The sequence below is a fragment of the Abramis brama genome (genome assembly GCF_963993115.1).
Source record: "Abramis brama genome assembly, chromosome: 1".
NCBI lineage: Eukaryota > Metazoa > Chordata > Actinopteri > Cypriniformes > Leuciscidae > Abramis > Abramis brama.
Genome location: NC_139963.1, coordinates 45,321,095 through 45,344,138, shown reverse-complemented (window position 1 = coordinate 45,344,138; position 23,044 = coordinate 45,321,095). Strand labels below are relative to the sequence as shown.

At 37.6% G+C, this 23,044-nt stretch overlaps 1 protein-coding gene across 1 annotated transcript in view; it reads right to left on the bottom strand.

Moving 5' to 3' along the window:
- LOC311090838 (shisa family member 6) overlaps nt 1–22,819 on the bottom strand; it is a 99,692-nt gene extending 76,873 nt beyond the window's left edge. The window contains exons 1-3 of the mRNA XM_084126406.1: nt 22,789–22,819; nt 21,090–21,890; nt 1,324–1,472 (exon numbers count right to left, since the gene is read on the bottom strand). Of these exons, the coding sequence (XP_083982532.1) occupies nt 1,324–1,472; nt 21,090–21,634 (694 nt within the window). The 5' untranslated portion in view covers nt 21,635–21,890; nt 22,789–22,819. The remainder of the gene's footprint in view (nt 1–1,323; nt 1,473–21,089; nt 21,891–22,788) is intronic.
- Nucleotides 22,820–23,044: the final 225 nt, after the last annotated feature.

Genomic DNA, 23,044 nt, shown 5'->3' with positions numbered 1-23,044 from the left:
TTTGGGCCACAGCTGATGTTTCCTCAAACATATCGCCGCAAATAAACTCCTGAGCATATGTACAACACCCACACACAGATGCACACATATAGATTTTATCCAAAGCGACTTACACTGCATTGAAGTTATACGTTTTATCAGATCATGCATTCCCTGCGAATCGAACCCATGACCTTGGTGTCGCAAGAGACAAAGACTCCCAAACTTTTTTTTTAGCCCTTTGACATAAAATATTTTACACTGGGATTTTAAATTCATATTCAATAATTTAACAACACATTTTCATGTTCATGGTTCTCAGATGTCGGTTATTGGTCCACTGACATGCAGAAAAACAAGTGTTTTATTTGAGTTTTTATTTTTTATTTTAAATAATTTATTTACAATATAAGGCTGCACATTTTAGTGAAATAAAAAGTGATTATTTGGTCATAAATTGCTATTTGAAATGCAATATGATCTCATCTCATAAGAAAACGTCTCATGCTGCTGCTGAAACATCCAGGCCAAAGTTATATTTATATTTTAGAATATTTTTATAATATATCATTTTATTTTACACAGCAAGATACTATTCATTCAATCTGTTCATCATATAAAGCAATCAGACTTGGACTAAACCACTCAATCTCTTTATGAACAGACTTTCAATGGAGGGACAGAAATCTCTCAGATTTTATTAAAAAGATCTTCATTTGTGTTCCAAAGATGAACGAAAGTCTGTTGAGTTTGGAAAGACATGATGGTGAAATCCCTTTAAGATTTAGGGCCCTATCATATCTGTCTGCTAGAAAAGCGTTCAGTTTTTCCGCATGCTAATTCCGCCAAGTAAATAGCGAATCCGTCATGGCGTGAACGCAACTGGCTATTAAAGGGAATGGGAGATGAGACTCTGATTGGTTAATTGCACGTTACGCCCAAAACACACCCATTACTCATTAAAAGAATAGGGACAACCCTTTTAGACCATGCGCCGGGCACACCGACCATTTTTCCCGACGTTAAACTGGCAAAAGTGGATTCGGACACACCCTAAATGCACTTGCGCCCTACGCTTTAGACCATGTGCTTAGATCTTTAAAATAGGGCCCTTAAGCGTTAAATTTTACCACATTACCATTGCAACTTATTTCAAACTTTTGGAATGTTCCAAAAAGAATTCCATGTCAAAAAAGAACTCATCCTTTTAAGTACTACATTCATGTGCCATGGCATTTACACGGCAGAAAACGCCACTTTAATGGTAACCACCAAAATAGCATGGTAATACCATAGTACAGTTTTGTTAGTGAGTAAAAAGAAGGCAGAACTGCCAGCACCTACCATGGTTGATTTTGTTGTGTACAGGTGTGTAGTGGTTCTTGGACGTCCGTACAGGCGTGTTCTCTTTGGATGAGGTGTCTATAGCAACAACGTTTTCATGCTCGTATACCGGAACGGACCCCTGCTGTCTCAATATGTCTGCCAGCGCTCTGTGAAAAACACACAAGTCAAAGATCATTTCAGTACTCTCCAGAAACAAAACCTGTCCAAATGTGGTTCAGCTTTGAAATAAAAGCTTGTTTAGCATTTCATCCAGTTTAAAGATTCAAACACACACCGGCCCCCAAGAGGTTTAGTCAATTGGCCCTGTTTATGCTTTTGTTTCTGCCGTTTTCCCATTCGCGAAGGTTCTTGCCTCTTGGAACTCGCACACACACAACTTTAATTGCGCTTTGTGTTATAATGAACAGTCGAGGTTTAGTCTCCCAGGTTTTCTAGACCTCAGGCCTGTGAGCTCTACAGCAATAAACACAAGCCATTAATCAATGTTTCTCCGCAATATAGCGTTGGAGCAACACACCCCACCTACACCAGCCTAATGGGATTCAAATTCTATTCATGTTTTTGCTCTTTGGCCCTAAGGACACGGTTTCTGACTCGAGACCCAACCGCCTCATGGATTTTCGAAGCAGTTGCAATCCGAGATTCTGGTCGCTGAAGTTAATGCTATTTTCTCACTAATGCAGTTTGCGGAGCGCGTGCAGTTATATGGGCCTTAACTTTTTCACTGCAGACGTAATTTGTAAGTTTGGGATAGTGTTGCCTAGTGGGTAAACATCAAAGTTGGTGATTAAAAGGTTGCAGGCTCCTTATTAAATTTTGCACATATTCAGTAGCACTTTATTTTACAGTCCTGTTCCCCATGTACATACTGTAGTATGTCCTTATAGTAATTGTAATAACTGGGTACTAACCCTGAACCTACCCATAACCCATTACCCAGCACTTTCTTAGGTAAGAACATGTACTGTAAGTGCACGTACATGTATTGTAAAATAAAGTGCACCCCATATTCAATCTTGATGTGTGAAGATGCACCAGGTTTGACGTAGATTATGGTTTTAACTGGTTGCAATGTGCAAAGCGTGAATAAGCACAGGTGTGAATGACAAAAATTATAGCAATTTTTATGGTAAAATACTGTAAAAATGTGAAAAACTAATAGATCTACTTGGACATTCCATGTAATTTTACAGATTAAAAGTTTTTGGGAGTGAAAAGGAACAAGTCATTTTATAATTTACACCGAAAACCCATGAATTGACATTCCCAGAATTCTATGTGTGACATTCAGGTTTCTCAGTTGATGGTTGTTCATTGAAATAACTTTCTTCTTAGTTTTTAATTATCGGTTGTGCATTATGGTTTTATGCTACATCTTATGTCATTAAATGAATCTAAATAAATAAATGACCAAATACTTAATAAATAGTTAGATAGTATATAATAAAGGTATAGTAACATTATTAAGGTTAATGAAATAAATCTGCAGTAAAAATGTACAAGTTTGTAAATAAATGTACGTTTGTAAAAAAAAAAAAACCCTGATTTTAGTAATTCTGTAATTAACATTATTTCAGTTAATGAAATACACATTTTTGGTGTAAATTTAAGTTCATAAATAAAAAATAATAATAAAAAAACAGGTTACACTTTATTTTAAGATGTTTTGTTACACTGTAATTATACACTGTAATTATACACTTTATTATATACTATAATAAAGTGTAACCTGTTTTTTAGTTGCATGTAATTATGCATAATTTATAGTTATTACCATAGTAACTGCATGCAACTATGTAACAATGAAAAATTGTAAAATTAAGTGTTACCAAAAAGTGTTTGTCATCTTTTGTCAGACAAGTTTTTTACTGTAAATTAAAGTTCAATATGTAAAATGTAAGGTTCCTAATGCATTTTTTTTTTTTTTTTACTGTAAAAGTTCTGGCATCCACAGCTGCCATTTTGTAAACGTAAACTTTACTGTTTTTATTTGACAGTGTATGGCATAGGGAAAATTTATGTCTATACTCACATACAGCTATCATATGGCTTCAGAAGACTTGGAATATTGTACAACAGTCATTTCCACTACTTATATGTTTATTAGAACCACAGAGAAAGTGCCAAAAAAAAAAATATATATATATATATATATATATATATAAAATAAATGCTCATTCAGAACCAGTAAAAAAGTTTGGATTCGGTCGGACCATCAGTTCTCATGGCCAGCTATCTCAAAAGCGGCTATAGATCCAGCAGGCCCGGAGGCCATCTTTCCTCACATGAGAAGCCTGAAATGGCGTCTTAACTGTGTCAATGTCAGCGTATTCGCTCTGCCTCACGGTCCACATCTCTGAGCGCGCGAGAGACAGAGAGAGAGAGAGAGAGAGAGAGAGAGAGTGAAAGTGTGACTTTGGAAGGATGTATAATTAGTCTTTCCCTTCCAGGAGAAGGCCTTTTTTAACAGAAGTTGTTCTCACGTGGGGGCGACCTGGTTTCAGTGGCCCAGTTGGCTGTAAGGCTCTGAGCTCAACTCCACCGTTCCACCTTTTTCAGCTCAAACACTGCAGGATTGGTGACTCTTTCAGGCCCGCCCGGCCTGACTACATTAATGCACTTCAGTGGGCTCTTTTACTGTAGTTTTTGCATGTCACTTCCTTTTTAGGTTATTGCTGTACAATCTTAGGAGGGAAAAAGGTTCATTGGGGTTCTATATAGAACTCTTGGGCCAAAAAGGTTCTACTGGAGAAATGTGATAAATGATTGCATAACACTTTCATGCTTGTTATTATTAATTTTTATTATTAATGATACAGAATGTTTACGAGCTGCTTAATTCATAAAATGTAATTACAATAAATACAATTTTAATTCATTAAAACTAAATCCAAAAAAATGATCCCATGATGGAAATGTTCTATATATGATGCACCTGACAGAACCCTTTAAGGTTCGATAGAACCTTTTCTTCTAAGAGTGTAAGTTTAAGAGATTTAGAACAGTTTAACATAATCCATGTTTCCATCCACCTTTTATATCGGATACATTTTTATCTGATAAGAAGACATGCGCATAAACCATGATTGAAACATGTTTGCCGAAAAAATCCCTCGATGTGCAGCAGAAAACTAACAAGACTTTGCCTCAACAAGAGGATGTGATTGGATAACTGGACAAACCAACAGACCAATCACATCATACAGGATCTCAAATGTTAGTTTGGTTGTTCTTAAAATCCTGAACCAAAGAATCATCAGAATGATTTTGATTAATTCCCTCGCAGAAGTCTCTCACGCGATTGCATTCCCAAACACTGACATCCGAACGAGAGAGAACCTTTTATTGAGTTCTGAGACACATTTATGATGTATAGCCAAATTTATGATGTACTGTACAAAAAAAGAGCCACAGTGGCTTCCTTGATGGCAGCAACTTCCATTTTTATAGCATATATTTTGTGGCAATTTCCCAGAAAGTGATTATTTTGTTCTCTTAAACACACAAGATGGAAACGCTGCTTTATTCGAAAATGTTTTATGCAATATATTCCAATTTTGCAACTTTGGATGGAAACATACACCCCTCATCCCTATAGCAAAATATAAAAATTAAAAATTACTGTGGTTACAGTAACACGCTCACAATGAAAGTGGGCAAAGCAATGAACGCAGAAGTATACAGCTACTAGACTAGTGTGATAGAACCATTCAACAATCTTCTTAAGTGTGTGTTAAGTGTGTTCAGTTTTTCAGCTTCATATCATGACCCATGAAAAGCTGGTAAACAGCAGTAAGTTTCACATCTCATGCACAACCTAAAAAAGGATGATTTTGACGACTTTACAGATCAAAAAATAGATTTTTATCACTAAATAATGAACATGAGCTGCACATTTCTGCCTTTAAACCCTTTAAAGTGTATGGCTTTGTTTACATTTTAAGTGCCTTATTGAAACTGTCATTTTTGCCTAAATAAATAAATGACCAAATACAAATAAATACTAAATACTAAATCAATCAATCAAATTATCTTCTATGGTAAATCAACATTTTCCAAAACTGTATTCTCAATCTTTTAAGAGGCCGTTTAGGGTCAAGTGTGATACACACACACACACACACACACACACACACACACACACACACACACACACACACAGGATAAATGCATTGCGAGACATGCAGGTGATGCATTGCCAAACAAACAACCTTCCATGTTTCGGCAGATCCTCATCAAAAGCCATTAACTTGTCTGGAGTTAATATATGCAAGACGCTGCTAAGGGTAATTTGGGCCCGAGTGCTACCCTGTTTGCTCTAAAGACACATCCAAACACCAGCGTGAGTTAATTACATCCTCACAAAACACCCTGGTGCAGCCTCCGGGGACACACAAGCACCATTTCTGAACAAATCAAGGCCAATTTCCCTCATTCCATCACCTGAATTGGGTTGAATGGTGAAACATATGGGGGCTTTAGAGACTCGATGTTGCTAGAGCGGGAATTAGACACTTTAACTACACACTCAATCAAACACACTCTCTTACTCATTCAAACCCTGGTTGCATGTTTAAAATGCAAGTAAAAGCAGTGATTGAAACTGTGATGCATTAGAGGTCCAAAATGATGTACTTTGGCCACACTTGCCAATGGAGAGTTAATTGACACAATTACATTTACCTGCATTAATACATTTTGCGGATGCTTTTATTATTTATCTAAAGTTTTAAATGTAAATTCATGTTCCAGCTGCACTTAATGTTGACACATTTTTCAGGTTAAACAACAGTAGCCATTACTTATACTATCAAGAAAACAACAACAACAACCAAAATAGTTATATTACAATACAACAACGTAATTAATGTTGTTTAGTCAAACGAAAGAAAGTTTTTTGAGCATCTAATCAAGAAAAACAAAACAATAAGAACACAGTAACAAATGTCATATTTCATGTTCATTTTATTTGTTAACTGATGTTCAGCTGTTTTATTAGTCGCCTTATTTTCACAGTACGTGTGTCATGATGGTCACAGATATGGAGATGGACTGTATCTTTTATTTCACCAATCCGATTGCTTATTAAAATATCCCTCACAGATCATGTTTTCAAGTCATTTGATGTTTGAATGTGACGTGGCAAAGCAGTGATATCAAGTGAGCGAGTTATTTACTTTTTAATTCGTTTTCACAGTAACACCATTATTTATTAATGCAGACCGATTTGTTGATGCGGAACGCGCCGGAAAACGAGAGGCGGGATTTATCGTGAAATTTTAATAAGCCAATCACAGCGCATGTGACTTTTCCCCATTCATTCTTAAAGAGGCCATGTTATATTTGTTTTTGGACTCTACTAGAATAGGATTTCACGCTTCAATGTTCAAAAAACAAGTTATTTTCTACATTTTCTCCATTGTTGCAGCTCCTCTCTTCCCAGTCTGTCAGTAACGCTCTGTTTAGTTCCTGTTACTATGAAGCTCCTCCTTCTGAAAGAGCAATGTGCTCTGATTGGTCGGCTGGAGCAGTGTGCTGTGATTGGTCAACCGCTTCAAGTGCGTGTTTTGGAAATGTCGTTCCCCTTACCATAACCTTACTAACTACTAACTAACTCTACTAACTATTAACTAACTCAACCAGGCCTCGTCACCTTTTTTCTGTGAATGCCTTGAATGATTTAAATGAGGAATATTGTGATGCGTTTGTTCCCGGAAGAAAACTCAAGACAGAAACAGTGAAACTGATATAGAGAATAACTCCCGCTGGAGGGACTTTGTTACTTGGCAGAACTTGAGAGAGACTCTGCTTCACTGCAAAAAATGCTTTTATAGATTTATAAAAAATTATATTCTAGTAAATGCTTCTTGGTATTTGAATTTTTAAAACAAGACAAAAATACTAAGTAAGAAAAGCATTTTTTGTTCTTTTTGCTTCATTCTTTAACCATTGGCATCACCGCTGGACAGTGTCACTTTAGAAAAATGAATGAATGAATTATATGCTTTCTAATGTCGTGTTTTGCAATATTTGCGTTGTCTTATTTTTGTACTGTTTATTATTTTTCTCATCCAATTTTTTTGGAGGAAACAAGCCCTGGCCAAATGGGTCAATCAAAAGACAAGTTTATTTCCACAGCATCCTTTTTAAAGCACTGAAATCGAGAACAACTGTGACAAAGTGGTCTGTCTGGGTAAAAAAGTCCTTCTCTTACGTCAGAGCGAGCTTGGATTGCATCGGAGCATGTTCCCGAGGAGACTGATCAATAAAAGCACTCGGATCACCCGCGGAGGCTTTCAAAACACGGCCTCTCTGTCTCGCTGAAGGTCACCGGTGAATCTGCATGTGCTGAACACAGCTGCCACCTCTTTTAACCTCTTTTAACCTCTTCCACCTCTCAGCTTCAGCTCACAGAGACCTCGGATGCCATGGGGAGCTGGAAAATTATCCAAAACTCAGCTTGTTTTTGCCACTGAGATGCGTGGTTAATCGTGTGTTCCACTCAAACTGCTAATGTACGGCTGTCAGGTTATAGAGCATAAAGCTTTATGCCATCAACGTCACTGGTAAACCAGCTCCAGGCAATCTGATTGGCTGGAATAAACACTCCCAGAGTGCTTTTTACCGGATACAATAGGCATGTTTGAGTTTTTCCTGTGGTCCGCACCGGCCGAGCCATGACAGTGATGAGGGTTTAAAACACTCTAAGGTCAGAACTGAATCATTATATGCTTACAGAGCTCCAGAAGTCACTTTGTGCTGAGTGCAGAGTGTGAAAACCATCTAAAGTCTTTTCAACAACTGCTAAAGCAGATGGAAAGGATTCACTTTGGCATTAGCTGTCATGTTTCCACAGAGTTCTTTAAAAAAATGACGGTTTGGTCGTCGTTTACTCACCTTTCAAAAGCCTTAAAGGATTAGTTCACTTCAGAATTAAAATTTCCTGATAATGGGGAGTCACGTGGGACCGCCGAGGAAGATGGCAGCACAGTTGTGTAGCTCCGTAGGCCCACCAATATTTTCTATTTATTCAAGCATATTCACTCCACATTTTTATCAAAACTAGTGTCCTTGGTAAGATCAAATACTTGGAGAACAAAAAAGTGCTTTAGATTGCAAATGTTGACCTCCACATCTAAGTATTTTAAGGAGATAACAACGAGCCGCATGACGACCAGACAGACATCGCCAGCATACGAACCACCATCAACCAGGCCCACAGACCAAGGTTCAAAGATGGAAAACTTATCCGAAATAAGTAAAATGAACTCTACCTTACAAGTAGTAGCGACGGATGTGTCAATACAAGAGGTTGTTACTGACCTTAAAAATTCAGTGAATGCAATCCAAGAAAGGCTGGACGAAGCGAAGGGCCTCATCTCCAATATGGAAGACTCAGTGCGAGCCACATGATAAACACCTGGAAGTTATGTGGAACCGAATCGAGGATATAGAAAACAGGAGCCGCCGCAACAACGTAAAGATGATCAGTCTGAAAGAAGGGCTGGAGGCAGGTGGATTGATCAAGTGCGTGTGTAAAATCTTATCGGAGCGACTGGGTATTGATCCGAATGGAGAGGTTCGAGATTGAGAGGGTGCATCGCGCTCTCGCTCCCAGGCCCAGTGCTGATCAACCACCAAGAATAGTTCTTATTAAGTTTCTGCATTCGTCAGCGAGGGAGAAAGTATTACAAGCGGCCAAAGAAAAAGGAATGGACGAATGGGATGGAGGTATGATTTCCTTCTTCCCCAACATGTCAAGAGAGTTGGCCAGAAAACGGAGGGATTTCACCTCTTCGCAGAGGATGCTGAGAAGCGTCAACATGAAATATATGCTGGCATATCCAGCCTCACTTCGTTTCACATGGCAAAGGAAGAATAAGGTGTTTACATCGAGTGCGGATGCAGAGCAGTTCATCAAAGAACATTGCGGGGCAAAAGAGTGACGGGACCAAATATTCTTTGCAAGATCGCCAAAGTGGAGCATATGGGTCAGGTGCGGCGGGTGGGCAGATGAGTAGGATAACTGTGCTGTCTCAGAACAGTTTTGACAGACAAGGCAAGGCTGGATAGCTGATTCGGCACTCCGCAATCTCGAGGTGTTTGAACAAAGACGGTCCTCAATGTTTGGTATGACCGTTCTTTTTTTGTCGTTTCTTGTTCTGATTTTTTTCTGATGTTAAGTTTGGGGTAAGGTTTTTTACAATTTGTTACTTTTTGTTAAGCAACAGAATTTTGCAGAAAGTATTTTTGGTGTTTGAAATGTTCAACTGCAGTTTGTTAAATTTGAATAAATGTGCATTGCGGTTTAATATGCCATTCCCCAATAGGGGGCAGTCACTCAACGCATTTGATTACGCACACGATAATGTGCTTATTAATTTGTTTTATACATAGGTAGTCAAATCAGGTTTATAACATGGAATATTAACAGATGTGGAAGTCCGATTAAAAGAAAAAAGGTCCTGTCATATCTCAAACATAAACAAGTGGATGTTGCTTTTGTACAGGAAAGTCATGTAACAGATAATGAAGCGCTCAAATTCAAAAGAGACTGGTTGGGACATGCATTTTATTCATAATTTACAAGCAAACAAAATGGGATTATAATCCTAATAAATAAGAGGCTGAATTTTGAAATGTTAACGGAAACTAAAGGCGATGTTGGGAAGATTATATGTATAGAAACCCTCATTATTGGAGTTAAAGTGATATTATGCAATGCATATGCCCCCAATAAGACAGATCTGGGTTTTATTAACAAAATAAACAAGATTCTTGGTGACAAAGAGGTGCAAATCATTTTGGCTGGGGACTTTAATCAGGTTATGGATGGGGTTCTGGGTAAGAGTAAATATCAGGAACCTTCAATACCAAGGGATAGGGCTGCACTTCATTTGATAACAGAGGATTTGGATTGACTGACATGTGGCGCTTGGTAAATCCAACAGAAAGAGAATATACTTTTTTTTCTCATTGCCATAAATCTCACTCTAGGATAGATTTTTTTCTTGCTTTCGAACTGTATCACTGATCAGGTTGTAGATTGTAAAATTGGAGCAATAGTATTATCAGACCATGCGACTCTGGAATTGGGTATAGCTCTAAATACAGAAGCTGGAAGAAAGGGAATATGGCGTTTAAATACTGCATTATTACAAGATGAGGAGTTTAGCACATTATTGGCTGATGATCTGACCTCCTTCTTTGAATTTAATGTAGGAAGCACTGATACGTTGGCGTATGTATGGGAGGCCTCAAAAGCATACATTAGAAGGAAATTGATGTATGCAGCTAGAAAGAAAAGGGAAGGAAGGAAGAGACTTGGTTAAGAACTCGGAAGCAACAATTTGTACACTGGAGAAGGAGTTGGCTAGACATTACTCTAATGATTTATATCAGGATATTTGTAAATACAAATTTCAATTACATGAGATATATAATAAAAAAGCATAATATGCTCTATTTAGACTCCGGACAAGGTGAAAAAGTGGGCAAGCTTCTAGATGGAGAAAAACTGAAACATTTTTCTTCTAACATGGAGTTACCCAAATTAGATGTATTGCAATCCGAGTCTCTAGATCTTCCCATTACACAAGAGGAGGTTAAAGCTGCAATAACCTCTATGAAATCTGGCAAATCACCAGGAGTGGATGGGTTTCCAGCTGAATATTATAGAAAGTATGTTGACATAGTGGCCCCAATTCTAACAGAAGTCTATATAGAGGCATTTGAAGCTGAAGCATTGCCTAGTACTTTCATGGAAGTACTGATAACACTGATACCTAAAACAGATAGGGATTTAACAGATCCGGCTAATTTTAGGCCAGTAAGTCTAATTAATGCGGACTGTAAGGTGTTTTAGCTTCACGGTTAGAGCAAAATTCTAGCTTCCCAAGTATAATTTATAAGGACCAAGTGGGCTTCATTAAAGGAAGGTCATCAGCCGATAATATGAGAAGGCTAATTCATCTGATGTGGCTAAATTCTTCAGAAAACACCCTAATCGCGGCTATATCCTTAGCCGCGAAAAGGCTTTCGACAGGGTGGAGTGGGGCTTTTTGGCCGCAGCCCTGTCGAATTTTGGATTCGTCATACTTTTTAGGTCCTGGGTTAGTTTATTATATAAAAATCCTAGAGCGGCTGTGATGACAAATGGCATGAATTCCTCATTTTCTTACAGTTTCAAGAGGTACTCATCAAGGATGCCAATTGTCCCCGTTATTATTCACAACAGTTTTAGCCATTATGATCAGGGCAGACTATAACATTATGGGAGTAAGGGGGGTAGAGGAGGGGATAGAGCATAAGTTAATGCTGTATGTGGATGATATTTTGTTGTTATCTCGTGATCCTCTCAAATCTTTACATTAAAGAGCATTATCCAATTATATTCAAGTGTGTCAGGATACAAAATAAACTGGGAGAAGTCAGAAGCTATGCCAATATCTAGAACATGTCATTCCCAATTTCCCATACAGTGACCCAATTTGGCTTTAAATGGATTCCAAAAGGTATGAAGTACCTTGGAGTTAAATTAACGTATGTGTGGAGGATATAATGTTGTTGAATTATGAACCACTGCTGTCAAAGATAAAAACAAATAATGTGGACAATTGGGAACAGCTGAAACTCTCTCTGTGGGGTAAAGTAAATATTATTAAAATGGTTATTGCTCCGCAGTTCAATTATATATCCATGATGATACCTGTGAACATTCCAGACCCTATCTTTAAAAGATATGACAAAATTATCAAGGACATTTTATGGGAAGGAAAAAGACAGAGGATCAAAATGGGTAAGTTGACCTCCCCAAGAGACAAACCTGGGACTACCTGATGTGAGGATGTATAATATCTCTTTTGAAATGGCCAAACTGGCTAAACAATGGGACGAGACTGGCTAATCTGAGTTGGACTGGATCAAGATAGAACAGAAACTGGCCTCACCATTGCATCCCATTAGCATTCTTTCACAATGCTCTGGAGCTAAATGGGACTCAAATCCAGTGACAATACATTCAAGACATGTTTGGAGCAAAATTCATAAAGTGTGCAGGACATCACATTATAAACAGTCATATGCATCATTGTGGAAACAATGGCAGCTTAAAGGGGTAACTGTAATTGGTGATCTGAATGAGAACAGAATTTTGATGTCATACTCTGAATTGGTGAAAAAAATATAATATTGGGGGCCAATGAAACCTTTGGAAGTATCTGCAGATTAGACATTGTGTCAAGAACAAATTTAATGCAAGTGATAACCCTGTTTATGCAACCCTGTTTATCTTCAGTTGCCATGTGAAGCTCATACTTCTTCTATGTGTTACAAATCAATGCTTGGTGTAACTGCAGATACCGGTAATAACCTGAAAACAATATGGCAGAAGGATTTATTTATTTGGGAATTAATATCACTGATAATGACTGGCGGTAAATTCTATCTAATGTGGGTAAGAACATACGAGAAGCTAGGGGGAAATTCATTCAGTACAAAATAGTACATAGATATTATTATACACCATCAAGGCTTTACAGGATGTGGATAGCTGGAAATAATCTATGCTGGAAATGTAATGAAGAAGAGGGTACTTATTAACATAAGATTTGGGAATGTTCTTTAGTTCACCCAATCTGGTGTAAATTTATGGCAGTACTTGAAGATTGGATGGGGTCTAATTTACCTGTGGAACCACGACTATGCCTTCTTGGAGATAAATCAGTGAAACCTAGCATAGCAACACATATATTTACCCTTATTAAGAGTGGTTGTATTACTGCTTCCAGGATCATTTTACAAAATTGGAAATGCCCCAAAACCCCAGACCTGAAAGACTGAGTTGATGGGATGACTGAAATTGCTTCATATTAGAGCATTCTGGGGAGTGGAAAAAAACATGGGATCATTTTTGGCAGCATTAAAAAATGGTGTAAATTAATAGGACTGCTTAACAATTGTTTAATTCTAATGTGCTTTTGTTTTGGTTGTATTCCACTGATGGTGACTGTGGCTGAATGTGTAATTGCAAAGGTGATTACTGAATAATGTGGTGATGTACTCTGAAGTTTTGACTGTTGAACAATGAAAAAAGTTGAATTATAAAAAATAAAATAAAAATCTTCATAATGTACTCACCCCCAAGTCTTTCTTTCTTCAGTCAAAAATTTTTTTTTTTTTGAGGAAAACATTCCAGGATTTTTCTACATATAGTGGACTTCAATGGGGTCCAATGGGTTGAAGGTCCAAATTTCAGTTTCAATGCAGCTTCAAAGGCTCTACATGATCCCAGCCGAGGAAAAAGGGTCATATCTAGCGAAATGATCAGTCATTTTCAAAAAATAAATAAACATTTATATACTTTTTAACCACAAATGCTCGTCTTGCACTGGCTGTGATGCGACACACATTACGTAATCACGTTGAAAGGTCAAGTGTGACGTAGGCGGAAGTACCGACCAAGTGTTTACAAAGCGAACGTGCAAAGACTAAGTCAAACGCCCTTTACATAAAAAATAAAATAAATAAAAAACATAAATAAATAAACGGTAAAACAACGATGTCGGACAATTTTGAAGTTGGAGGAGAAAATGAGAGGGAGTTTTTCGCCCTACCCTTTCAATGCGATTACGTAATGCGTGAAGTCGAGGACGTGCAAGAAGAGCATTTGTGGTTAAAAAGTATACTGTATAAAAGTAAAAAAAAAATTTGAAAATGAGCGATGGTTTGGCTAGGTAAGACTCTTATTCCTCGGCTGGGATTGTGTAGACTAGAGCCTTTGAAGCTGCACTGAAACTGCAATTTGGACCTTCAACCCGTTGGACCCCATTGAAGTCCACTATAAAAAAATAAAAATTAAAAAATTAAAAAAAAATGTAAATTCCAAGATTATGATCATATATTCATGGCACTGAACTCTCATTCATTACTTTTTAGGCAAGTCATGTTCTTATTTCTTTACTGGTGAATCTCTCAAGGACTTTTCTTTATTCTGCTGTTTTCTCCCAGAGGCTGTTCATTCCCTGGCCATTTCAGCAGGTGTCTAAAGCAGCACAGCGCCATCAATATTTAAACAAAGATAGACAACACGCTGAGACACAGCAGGGGGTTCTGGGTAGCTGAGAGATGGAGAGTCATCACACGGGGATGAAGACATCGGACAGGACTGCAGCTGCTCACCCAATCACATTCCTTATTATGTCATCAACACGAGACAATTAGATGGCATTATTATGATCAAAGCAACTTCTCAATATGTCACTCACTGTAATAAGAATATGAGAAGACAGTTGAAAAAGATGCAGGCTCTTTGATGACTCAACAAATATGTCTGTGTTTAAGGCGAAGAGAAAAACTAGCAAGCAAAATGCAAGTTGGTGAATCTTATGAAGAAATTTTCAGGTCATATTTCACTCAAGAGTTATATTGTGCGTCAACAAATTTAAGTTTGTTTCTGTGTTATACGTCACACATAGGCTCATTATTGGCCGAAGCTGGTCATGTGTGTGATGCGTGTGACGTGCAACACAGACGCGCTGCGCTAAAACACTACGTGAAAAAACTCGAGGCCCAGAGAGAAGGAAATGAATAGTGGAATAAAGTCGTTATTTTTGCTTTGTTTTTTGCGCACAAAAAGTATTCTCGTCGCTTTATAAACTTAAGATTGAGCCACTGTAGTCACTTGGACTATATTAATGATGTCTTTAATACATTTTCTGGGCCAGCAAGTTATAATGTCTTAGAAGCCTATGGAGGAGTGATCCAGCTCTCAGATTTAATCAAAAATATCTTAATTTGTGTTCCGAAGATGAACGAAGGTCTTACGTGGTTGGAACAACATGAGGGTGAGTAATTACTGACAGAATTTTCATTTTGGGTGAACTAACCCTTTAAGGTCCTTTCACACTGGACGCGATTTTGACGCACGAATAATTCGCGCGAGGGTTTTATTTTTTTATTAGCTGTTTGTGTAATGAGCGCTTCCACACCGAACGCGAATGTGCTGCGGTGGAAAAACAACTTTTTTTTTTTTTTGCTTCAATGTCGATTTTTTTTTACATTTGCGGCGACAGAAAAGGCTTCAGCCAATCACATACTACAAGAACAACGATTTGAAAGACAGTGTGTGGCGTAGCATTGCCAACCAACTCGGTTATCACGGCTGTGAGTATGTTGTGTGATAGTTTTAATCGTTGTATAGTCCTGTGCTGTGTAGGCTAGCAGGCTAAACTACATTTGGGATAGAAAGCTAACACTATTATCGTCAAAGATAGAGACAGAGACTGTGTTTACTTTGAAAATGTAACAAGATGTAGTGACTATTTAGGGCTGCTTTTAGTACACTATACATATATACATGTATATATTTAATATTTGCATGTATACTGTATATATATTTATACATAATTTATATTATATATAAATATAAACATTTTATATATAAATAACACTTTTTTTTACATGCATGTGTGTGTATTTATATATAGAAAATAATTATACACAGTACACACACATATAATATGTAAACACAAACTTTTATTTTGGATGCAATTAATCATTGCCCACTCATATTTGATTAAAATTACCATTAGTTTCTAGCAAAATCTATGATGTAAACCATTTACATTATACACTAGTTTGCAATTAAAATAATATCTTGCGCTCATGTTCAAATTTAAATATAAAAGAGTTGAGAATTGCATTTGTGATATTCACCCAAGTAAAGCTTGGGAAAAATATAATTATGCAACACAAGTAGTCTGCCTCTTTCTCAGCACAAATTAGTCAAAGTTAGCTCAAATTAAAACCCATTATCCATTTGAGCTAATCCATCTTTTACCCAGAATGAGGTCATTAGAATACTTTTGTCATCACTATATCATCAGTCTCCAGTATAACAATAAATTATGAGGTCAAACCACAACCTGCCCTTTATAGCTACATGAACTCCATAGTCCTTGTGATCAATTCATTAATGAATCAGCCAGAGATGAGAGAGACAGATCTTTTCCCTTATTGACCGAGTCCTTCTCCTCAGAGAACCCGCATTTCGTGTGCCTATGCTCTTCAAACACACAAAAACACACACAGTACATCAAGAGCTTTCCAGCCCTGAGCTGTTTTACTACACATCCGAGCTGCTGGGTAAACACACTCATCATATATTTAACTGTATTTTCCTGCAAATCACAAGCCTCCACACACACAGTCTAAATGAAGCAGAGCGGTTTCAAATGGTGCTGGTTAAAACAAATGTCCTGGAACATTCTGTAATACTAGAACGAAACGTGTTGTCTCCATGAGATGCTGTGAGCAGCAGGGACGGTTTGTCAAGTAATGACGGAGAACAAGACTGATCTAAGATGGGACACATCTGAGTTTAGCTACAAAACCTTCTGAGAAATGTTTAGGTTTGTGTTTAGGACACATTTCATACTCTTTGTATCTTGTAACAGTAGAGCTTGTTCTGAATATAAAAATGCTCAAGGTGTCTTAATGTTAAATTTCAATTTAATAATCACAATCGAATAAGTGATTGACTGATTGATTTAGTGACCATGTGAATTGTGGTCTATTTCAAGACTTCTACAGCCATATGAGAGTTTTGGGTGAGAAACAGACTGAAATTTCTATTTAGTTATTCACTAAATACCTAAACTGACGTCTTGAAATATAACGCAAAAGTCCTATGTTTATTTTATGTTTTTATTTTTATTTTTATTTTAGGGGAATCATCATAAGAAAAAGTTTAAAAAAGAGTTTAAAGTCCCCCTGTGGTAAAAATCAAGCTTTTAATGTTGTTTATGTGTCTGTGTGGTGTTTTTAATATAATTTAAGACAAACCATGTGTAAATTCATAAGTCAACACCATAGGAGTATTTTCTCCTTAAAACTGCAGTGAATCAAAGACAGTCTCAAACTACCTTGTAACCAATCAGATCAACGTGTGATCGTCAACAAGTGGCGATCGTCAACTGAGCTGCTGTGAGTGAGTGGAGGCGGGGCTCATTTGCATATTCATTGAACCAAGTATACTGAATGAGGCAAGGGTGTAGAGTTACATTCAAGCTTTTTTAAGGCATGAAGAAACATTTTTCAAGGAAAATATGTCATTTTGGTGATCAAAGATGAGTTTTAAAGGATAAAATGATTGACTTTAAAGAAAAACTAGAGCAAGTAGTATGAAAGTAAAATGAAAGTAAGCTAATTTAAGTTGTGAATCTCATTAAGAAATTATCAGGTCATATTTCACCCCAGAATTAAATTAAGTTATATTTTGAGTAAAAAAAAAAGAAAAAAGTTTGTTTCTAGGAGCTTCACAATTTTAAGATTCTTGATTATTTTAAAGACAATTAAGCACATAACTTGGCAGACTAGATATGTTGCGCTACTGCTGTTGCAGAGCAAATGAAGAGTTCAGATGCAAAAGCCTCTAAGTGCCATCTGAAATTTTCTTCTAGAATGATCTTTATGATTTTTATCAAGCTTGTATATTTAAGTTCAATAATTTCACTTAAATTGCAATGCAAATAACCTATTAATTGTCATTTAAGTGAAATTACTTAAATATACAAGCTTTATAAAAATGATCATTCTAGAAGAACATTTCAGATGGCACTTAGAGGCTTTTGCATCTGAACTCTTTAAATATAGGCTTCTACTGCTAAAAGACACACAGAGACGCTGCTGTGAGCATGTAGACTAAGGTCTGCTGCTGCATAAAGACACATACATAAATCCTGTAGCAGATCTAGGCAGGTGGAGCTGGGGAGGTGGAGGGGTTCAGAGGAACTAGCTTATAGCAAACACTGATATATATATATATACACAGCGTGGGCCAAAAGTGCTCACTGGACCATTCAGAAGCTTAGAATGGCGCCTATAACCAATGCCATCATTATGTTTTGCAACAATTAGGTTGCGAAGGTCTTGAGACAGCTCTTCGCTTTTACCCATCATGAGATGTGTCTTGTGTGACACCTTGGCAATGAGACCTTTTTGTAGGCCATCATTTGGGACTGAACCAGCTGTTATTAATTTCCACTGACAGGGGGCTGGATTGCTTTTTAATTACTGTAAGTTTTCAGCAGTTGTCTTGGCTTTCAATGCCTTTTTGTGCCTCCCTTTCTTCATGTGTTCAATACTTTTTCCCTGTGTCATTTCACATTATTACACATAACTTCATTTCTGAACTTATTTTTGTTTGTTTCTTTGTATGTATGACTTACTTGGGTTGTTACCAACATCTGGTGAAAATTTCATGTCAATAGCACCTTTGGAAATATATTTACTGAGAAAAATGATGACGTGTTCAATACTTATTTCCCCCGCTGTATATATATATATATATATTCATATTTTTTATAATAATGTTTTCAAATTATTTATTTTTAATAATATCAAAATATTTGTATATATTTTGAAAATATCATACGGGTTTGGAAAGACATGAGTAAATAACAACAGACTGCACATTTTAAGTATGCTGCTCACAAGTGTCAAGCAGCTGTGGTGAATGCCAGTCCGTCTTCACAAATCCAATAAGCCTCATTGTGAGCACCAGCCAAACTCTTATCAGACTGTCTGAGCTTGACTCATATTTGGTACATGTATCAGTTCAATAAGAAGAGAGCAATGTGCCATCTTCAATACTCTCAACAGCTCTGCACAGGAGCGACTTCTTGCAGAGTGACTTATTAAAACGGCTATGATGTCAGTGTTACATCATTATTAATATGAGAGTTCATTGTTCTCAGTTAACATTGTCTGACATAAATCTAATAAATAAAGAATTCAGATAAAACCTAGAACATTATTTGACCTTGGTCTCTGAAATTTCTCCTTTTCGACAATGACGAACCACAGGACTATAAATCTGTCTTATTGACAAACTGCACCATGAAGACCTAGTTCTCCTAGTACTACGACGGTTTCCAGTTGACCTCCATCTCAGCACAAGACTAATGAAATCCAGAATCAATCCCTCCTAGACACAGATGAGTCCTAGATTTAATACAGTATGCAATTAACTATTAATATTCCATCTTAGCCCAGAACCCAGTGCTTAATTTGAGACCGTAAAGCTTTCACTCACGGTCTAGTTTATGTACTGTATGTTCCAACTGAGATGTGTTACAAGGTTTCATTCAGTTCTCACTTCCTCATTCAATCTCATGCACTAACAATGACAAATCACTCTTTTTCGATATGTAGTCAGTGCTCTTTAAACTGTTTTGGTGTATAACACTCCTTAAGGAGTTTCTCTAAAACATATTGCGTGAATATGGTTCTATGAAAATGCAAATTAGCCCCGCCTCCACTCACTCACACCAGCTCAGAGATCCACTCGTTGACGATCACACGTTGATCTGATTGGTTACAAGGTGTGTTTTTGAGACTGTCTTTGGTTCACTGCAGTTTTAAGCAGAAAATACTCAGCAATGGTGTCGACTTATGAATTTACACATGGTTTGTCTTAAAGGTCCCGTATTATGCCCCTTTTCACAAGATGTAAAATAAGTCTCTGATGTCCCCAGAGTGTGTATGTGAAGTTTCAGCACAAAATACCCAACAGATCATTTTTTACAGGATGTTTAAATTGTCATTTTTTGGGGCTCAGAAAAACGCGCTGTTTTAGTGTGTGTCCTTTAAATGCAAATAAGCTGCTGCTGGACGACCCAGGGGGCGGAGCTTCATGAGCTCGCGCTCAGTCTCTCAGGACAATTTCATCTCACGGAATGATGATAATATCAGAAACTCTCAGTAACGGTGTTCATTTCGAGTCGGACAATAATGCCTACAGAGTCAGAGTGCTGTATAGAGATGAAACAGGTATAGTTTAGTAGTTTAATTACGGTTATTATAACGGTAATGTTTGTATGTATCCATTATTTATTAATAGCCTACAAGTCTGCTGTCTGAATGATGATCAAACATATAAGTTACTGATGAGTTTAATAAAGTTTATTGTACATCACACAAAAGATGAAGCGTCAGTTTTACTTCAGAAAATCACCGTAAGAGCTGAGTAAACACAGTAAGTTATAAGAAGTGCGCAAGTACATAAACGAATTTCGGTAGAGTTGAGGGAGCATTCCTGTGGGCAGAGGTTAGTCAAAAAACTGTTCTAGTGACGTCATTAAAGAAGGAAGTAGAGGGATGTAGTCCAAACGGGCCGTTCGATGTAGGCGACTTCTGTTAAATAAAATATCTCACTTGGCATTGAACTTTGAGCTTTATAATTTTACAGATATTATTTATACTCTAACAGCAACATCACACACTAACTAAAGTTTGAAACATGGGATCACGAAGAACGGGACCTTTAAAGCATATTAAAAACACCACATAGACATTTAAACAACATTAAAAGCTGGATTTTCACCACAGGGGACTTTAAGAATATTTTGTAGTGTGTGATGCACCACGATTTTCAAATATTGTAGTATGTGCAGGTATGAGATTTGAAAGAAAAAAATCGTTGAAGATTCTTCTTATGTGCGTGATGCAACCAGATTTCACAATCGAGCCCGGGTTTAGTGTGAAGAACATATAAAAAACCTTAAGACCCTTTTTTTTTACTATAAAGTAAAAATTTTGTGGAATTGAAAGGTTCCATTGATGTTTAAGATTCATGGAACCTTTATTTATTAGAGTGTTAACCAGGCTACGCCTCCCCTTAACCTTCAATACTTCTTTCTTGTGATGCTTTAACCCAAAGTTTGCAGAGTAAGTACATTTCCAAAGAGTTTTCTGAGACTTACCTGTGGACGTTCATCTCTTGAGGTGGTCTGGTGGCTTTATCATAGGCCACTTTGGCAGAAATCCCCAGGATAATAATGAGGGTGATGACCCCGCAGGTGATGTAGACGGTGGTGTTGGTCTGGTCCAGCGCGGGGTCATAAGTGTCCCCTGTGGGGGCCGGTGAGGGCGGCTGTGTTTTGATCCAGTCGGGCGTGTTGTAGTTGGTACAGACTCTCTGATCCACTCGTTTGGCTTTCACGGGGCAGCAGAAGCGAAGGAAGCAGCTCCCGCAACAGTACCTGTGGTCAGTGTTGTTGCAGGCGAACTCTTTGTCGAGCGCACCGCTTACGTCGTAGTACCCTAGACAGATGTCGTGATCACCGATGATGGGCGCCTGGACTTGTGTGATCCGTCGGGGAGCCACGGTTGGAGCAACAGTGCTGTTGACCTCCTTCAATTTTTGGGGTCTCTTTGAAGGGGGTTTGCTCCTCTTGGTCGTGGATGCGCTCAGCACGCACAACGGGTCTAGATAGACCAACAGAAGCAGGAGATGTCGTATCCCCATGGCTTCAGGTGGTGATATGTGCTTCGCCTCGTTTTAGGATTTCTTCAAACCAACCCTGACCTGCTTGTCACGCACTTTTGCGGGTCCTCCATTCTCCATCTCCGCATAGCGTCATTTCAACAGTCCTCCTCCCTAAGACTCTCATTCATTAAGGCATAAGCACTTACAGAGTCAAGACAACAACTGCGCAATGCCCATTTCACCTTGAGTGAATGAAGAGAATAGGTTCTCAAACTTACTCAAACATTATGTTCGTCTGAAAAAGAAATGTGACACGGAAATCAATTAACAAACACAATTTTGGACAGATTCTCTTCTCAGTTAATGTCTGAAACACTACAGCAGTGGTTTTCAATACTGGCTCTGCACATTTCTCTCTTAACCGACATACTTAGTTCAGTTGGAGATCAGACCAAATGAGTTAATTATCTGAATCAGGTGTGATAAATACGGGAGACATACAACATGTGCAAAGCAGAGGGTCTCCAGGACCTTTGTTGAAAACCACTGCACTACAGTCTACAAACATGATTTCAGCACCATGGACAGCGCACATATCATAGTTCAGTTATGTTCTTGACAGAAAAAAAATCATATTTTAACACATGAAGACTGTAAACGGTTAAAAAACTATGAATAGTGAATCTATTGTATAATGCCATCATATGCTGCATAAAATATATAGCCTAATTATTTTTTTTAAAAATCAAAATTACACACATTAATATACAAGAATAAATACATTTAAAGATTAATTCATTAATTATTAAACACATGACGATATTAACATACAATAAAAGGAATAATTTACTGTGTAAAAGGAAACAAACTTCCCGATCCCATTTACACTGATTTCCGTTAAGTAAACCTGAACATGTGCTACATGTGGTAACATCCAAATTAACAGGTTTTGAAAAACATTATCTAACATTACCGAATCAACCTGACTGCACTGGGTGTCTCCAACAAAAGTATTTTTTAAAAGCCAGATCGTTTAGACATTGCTCCTTAAGCAAATCTAAAAAAATTCACTTTTACAGTAAATTAAATCGAATAAATATTCTCATTTTAAATCACAATCTCCTGACGTTCCTCATACAGCCATGAAGAAGCTAAAAAGTGGATTTAACTCAGCAAAAATGAGCAGAACTTACGCGTTTAGTGCGCTCGACTCCGGGATGTCCGTCACTGCGTCTCCGAACCGAACACAGCTGAGAGAGAGAGAGAGAGAGAGAGAGAGAGAGAGAGAGAAAGAAAGAGAGAGAGAGAGAGAGAGAGATTCCCCTCCGCTCTAACCCGCCCTCTCTCTCTCTCTCTCTCTCTCTCTCTCTCTCTCTCTCTCGGTGTGGCTACTTGTAAACGTCAACAGCGAGTCAGGTAATTACAAACCCGTCTCGGGTAAACGCACGC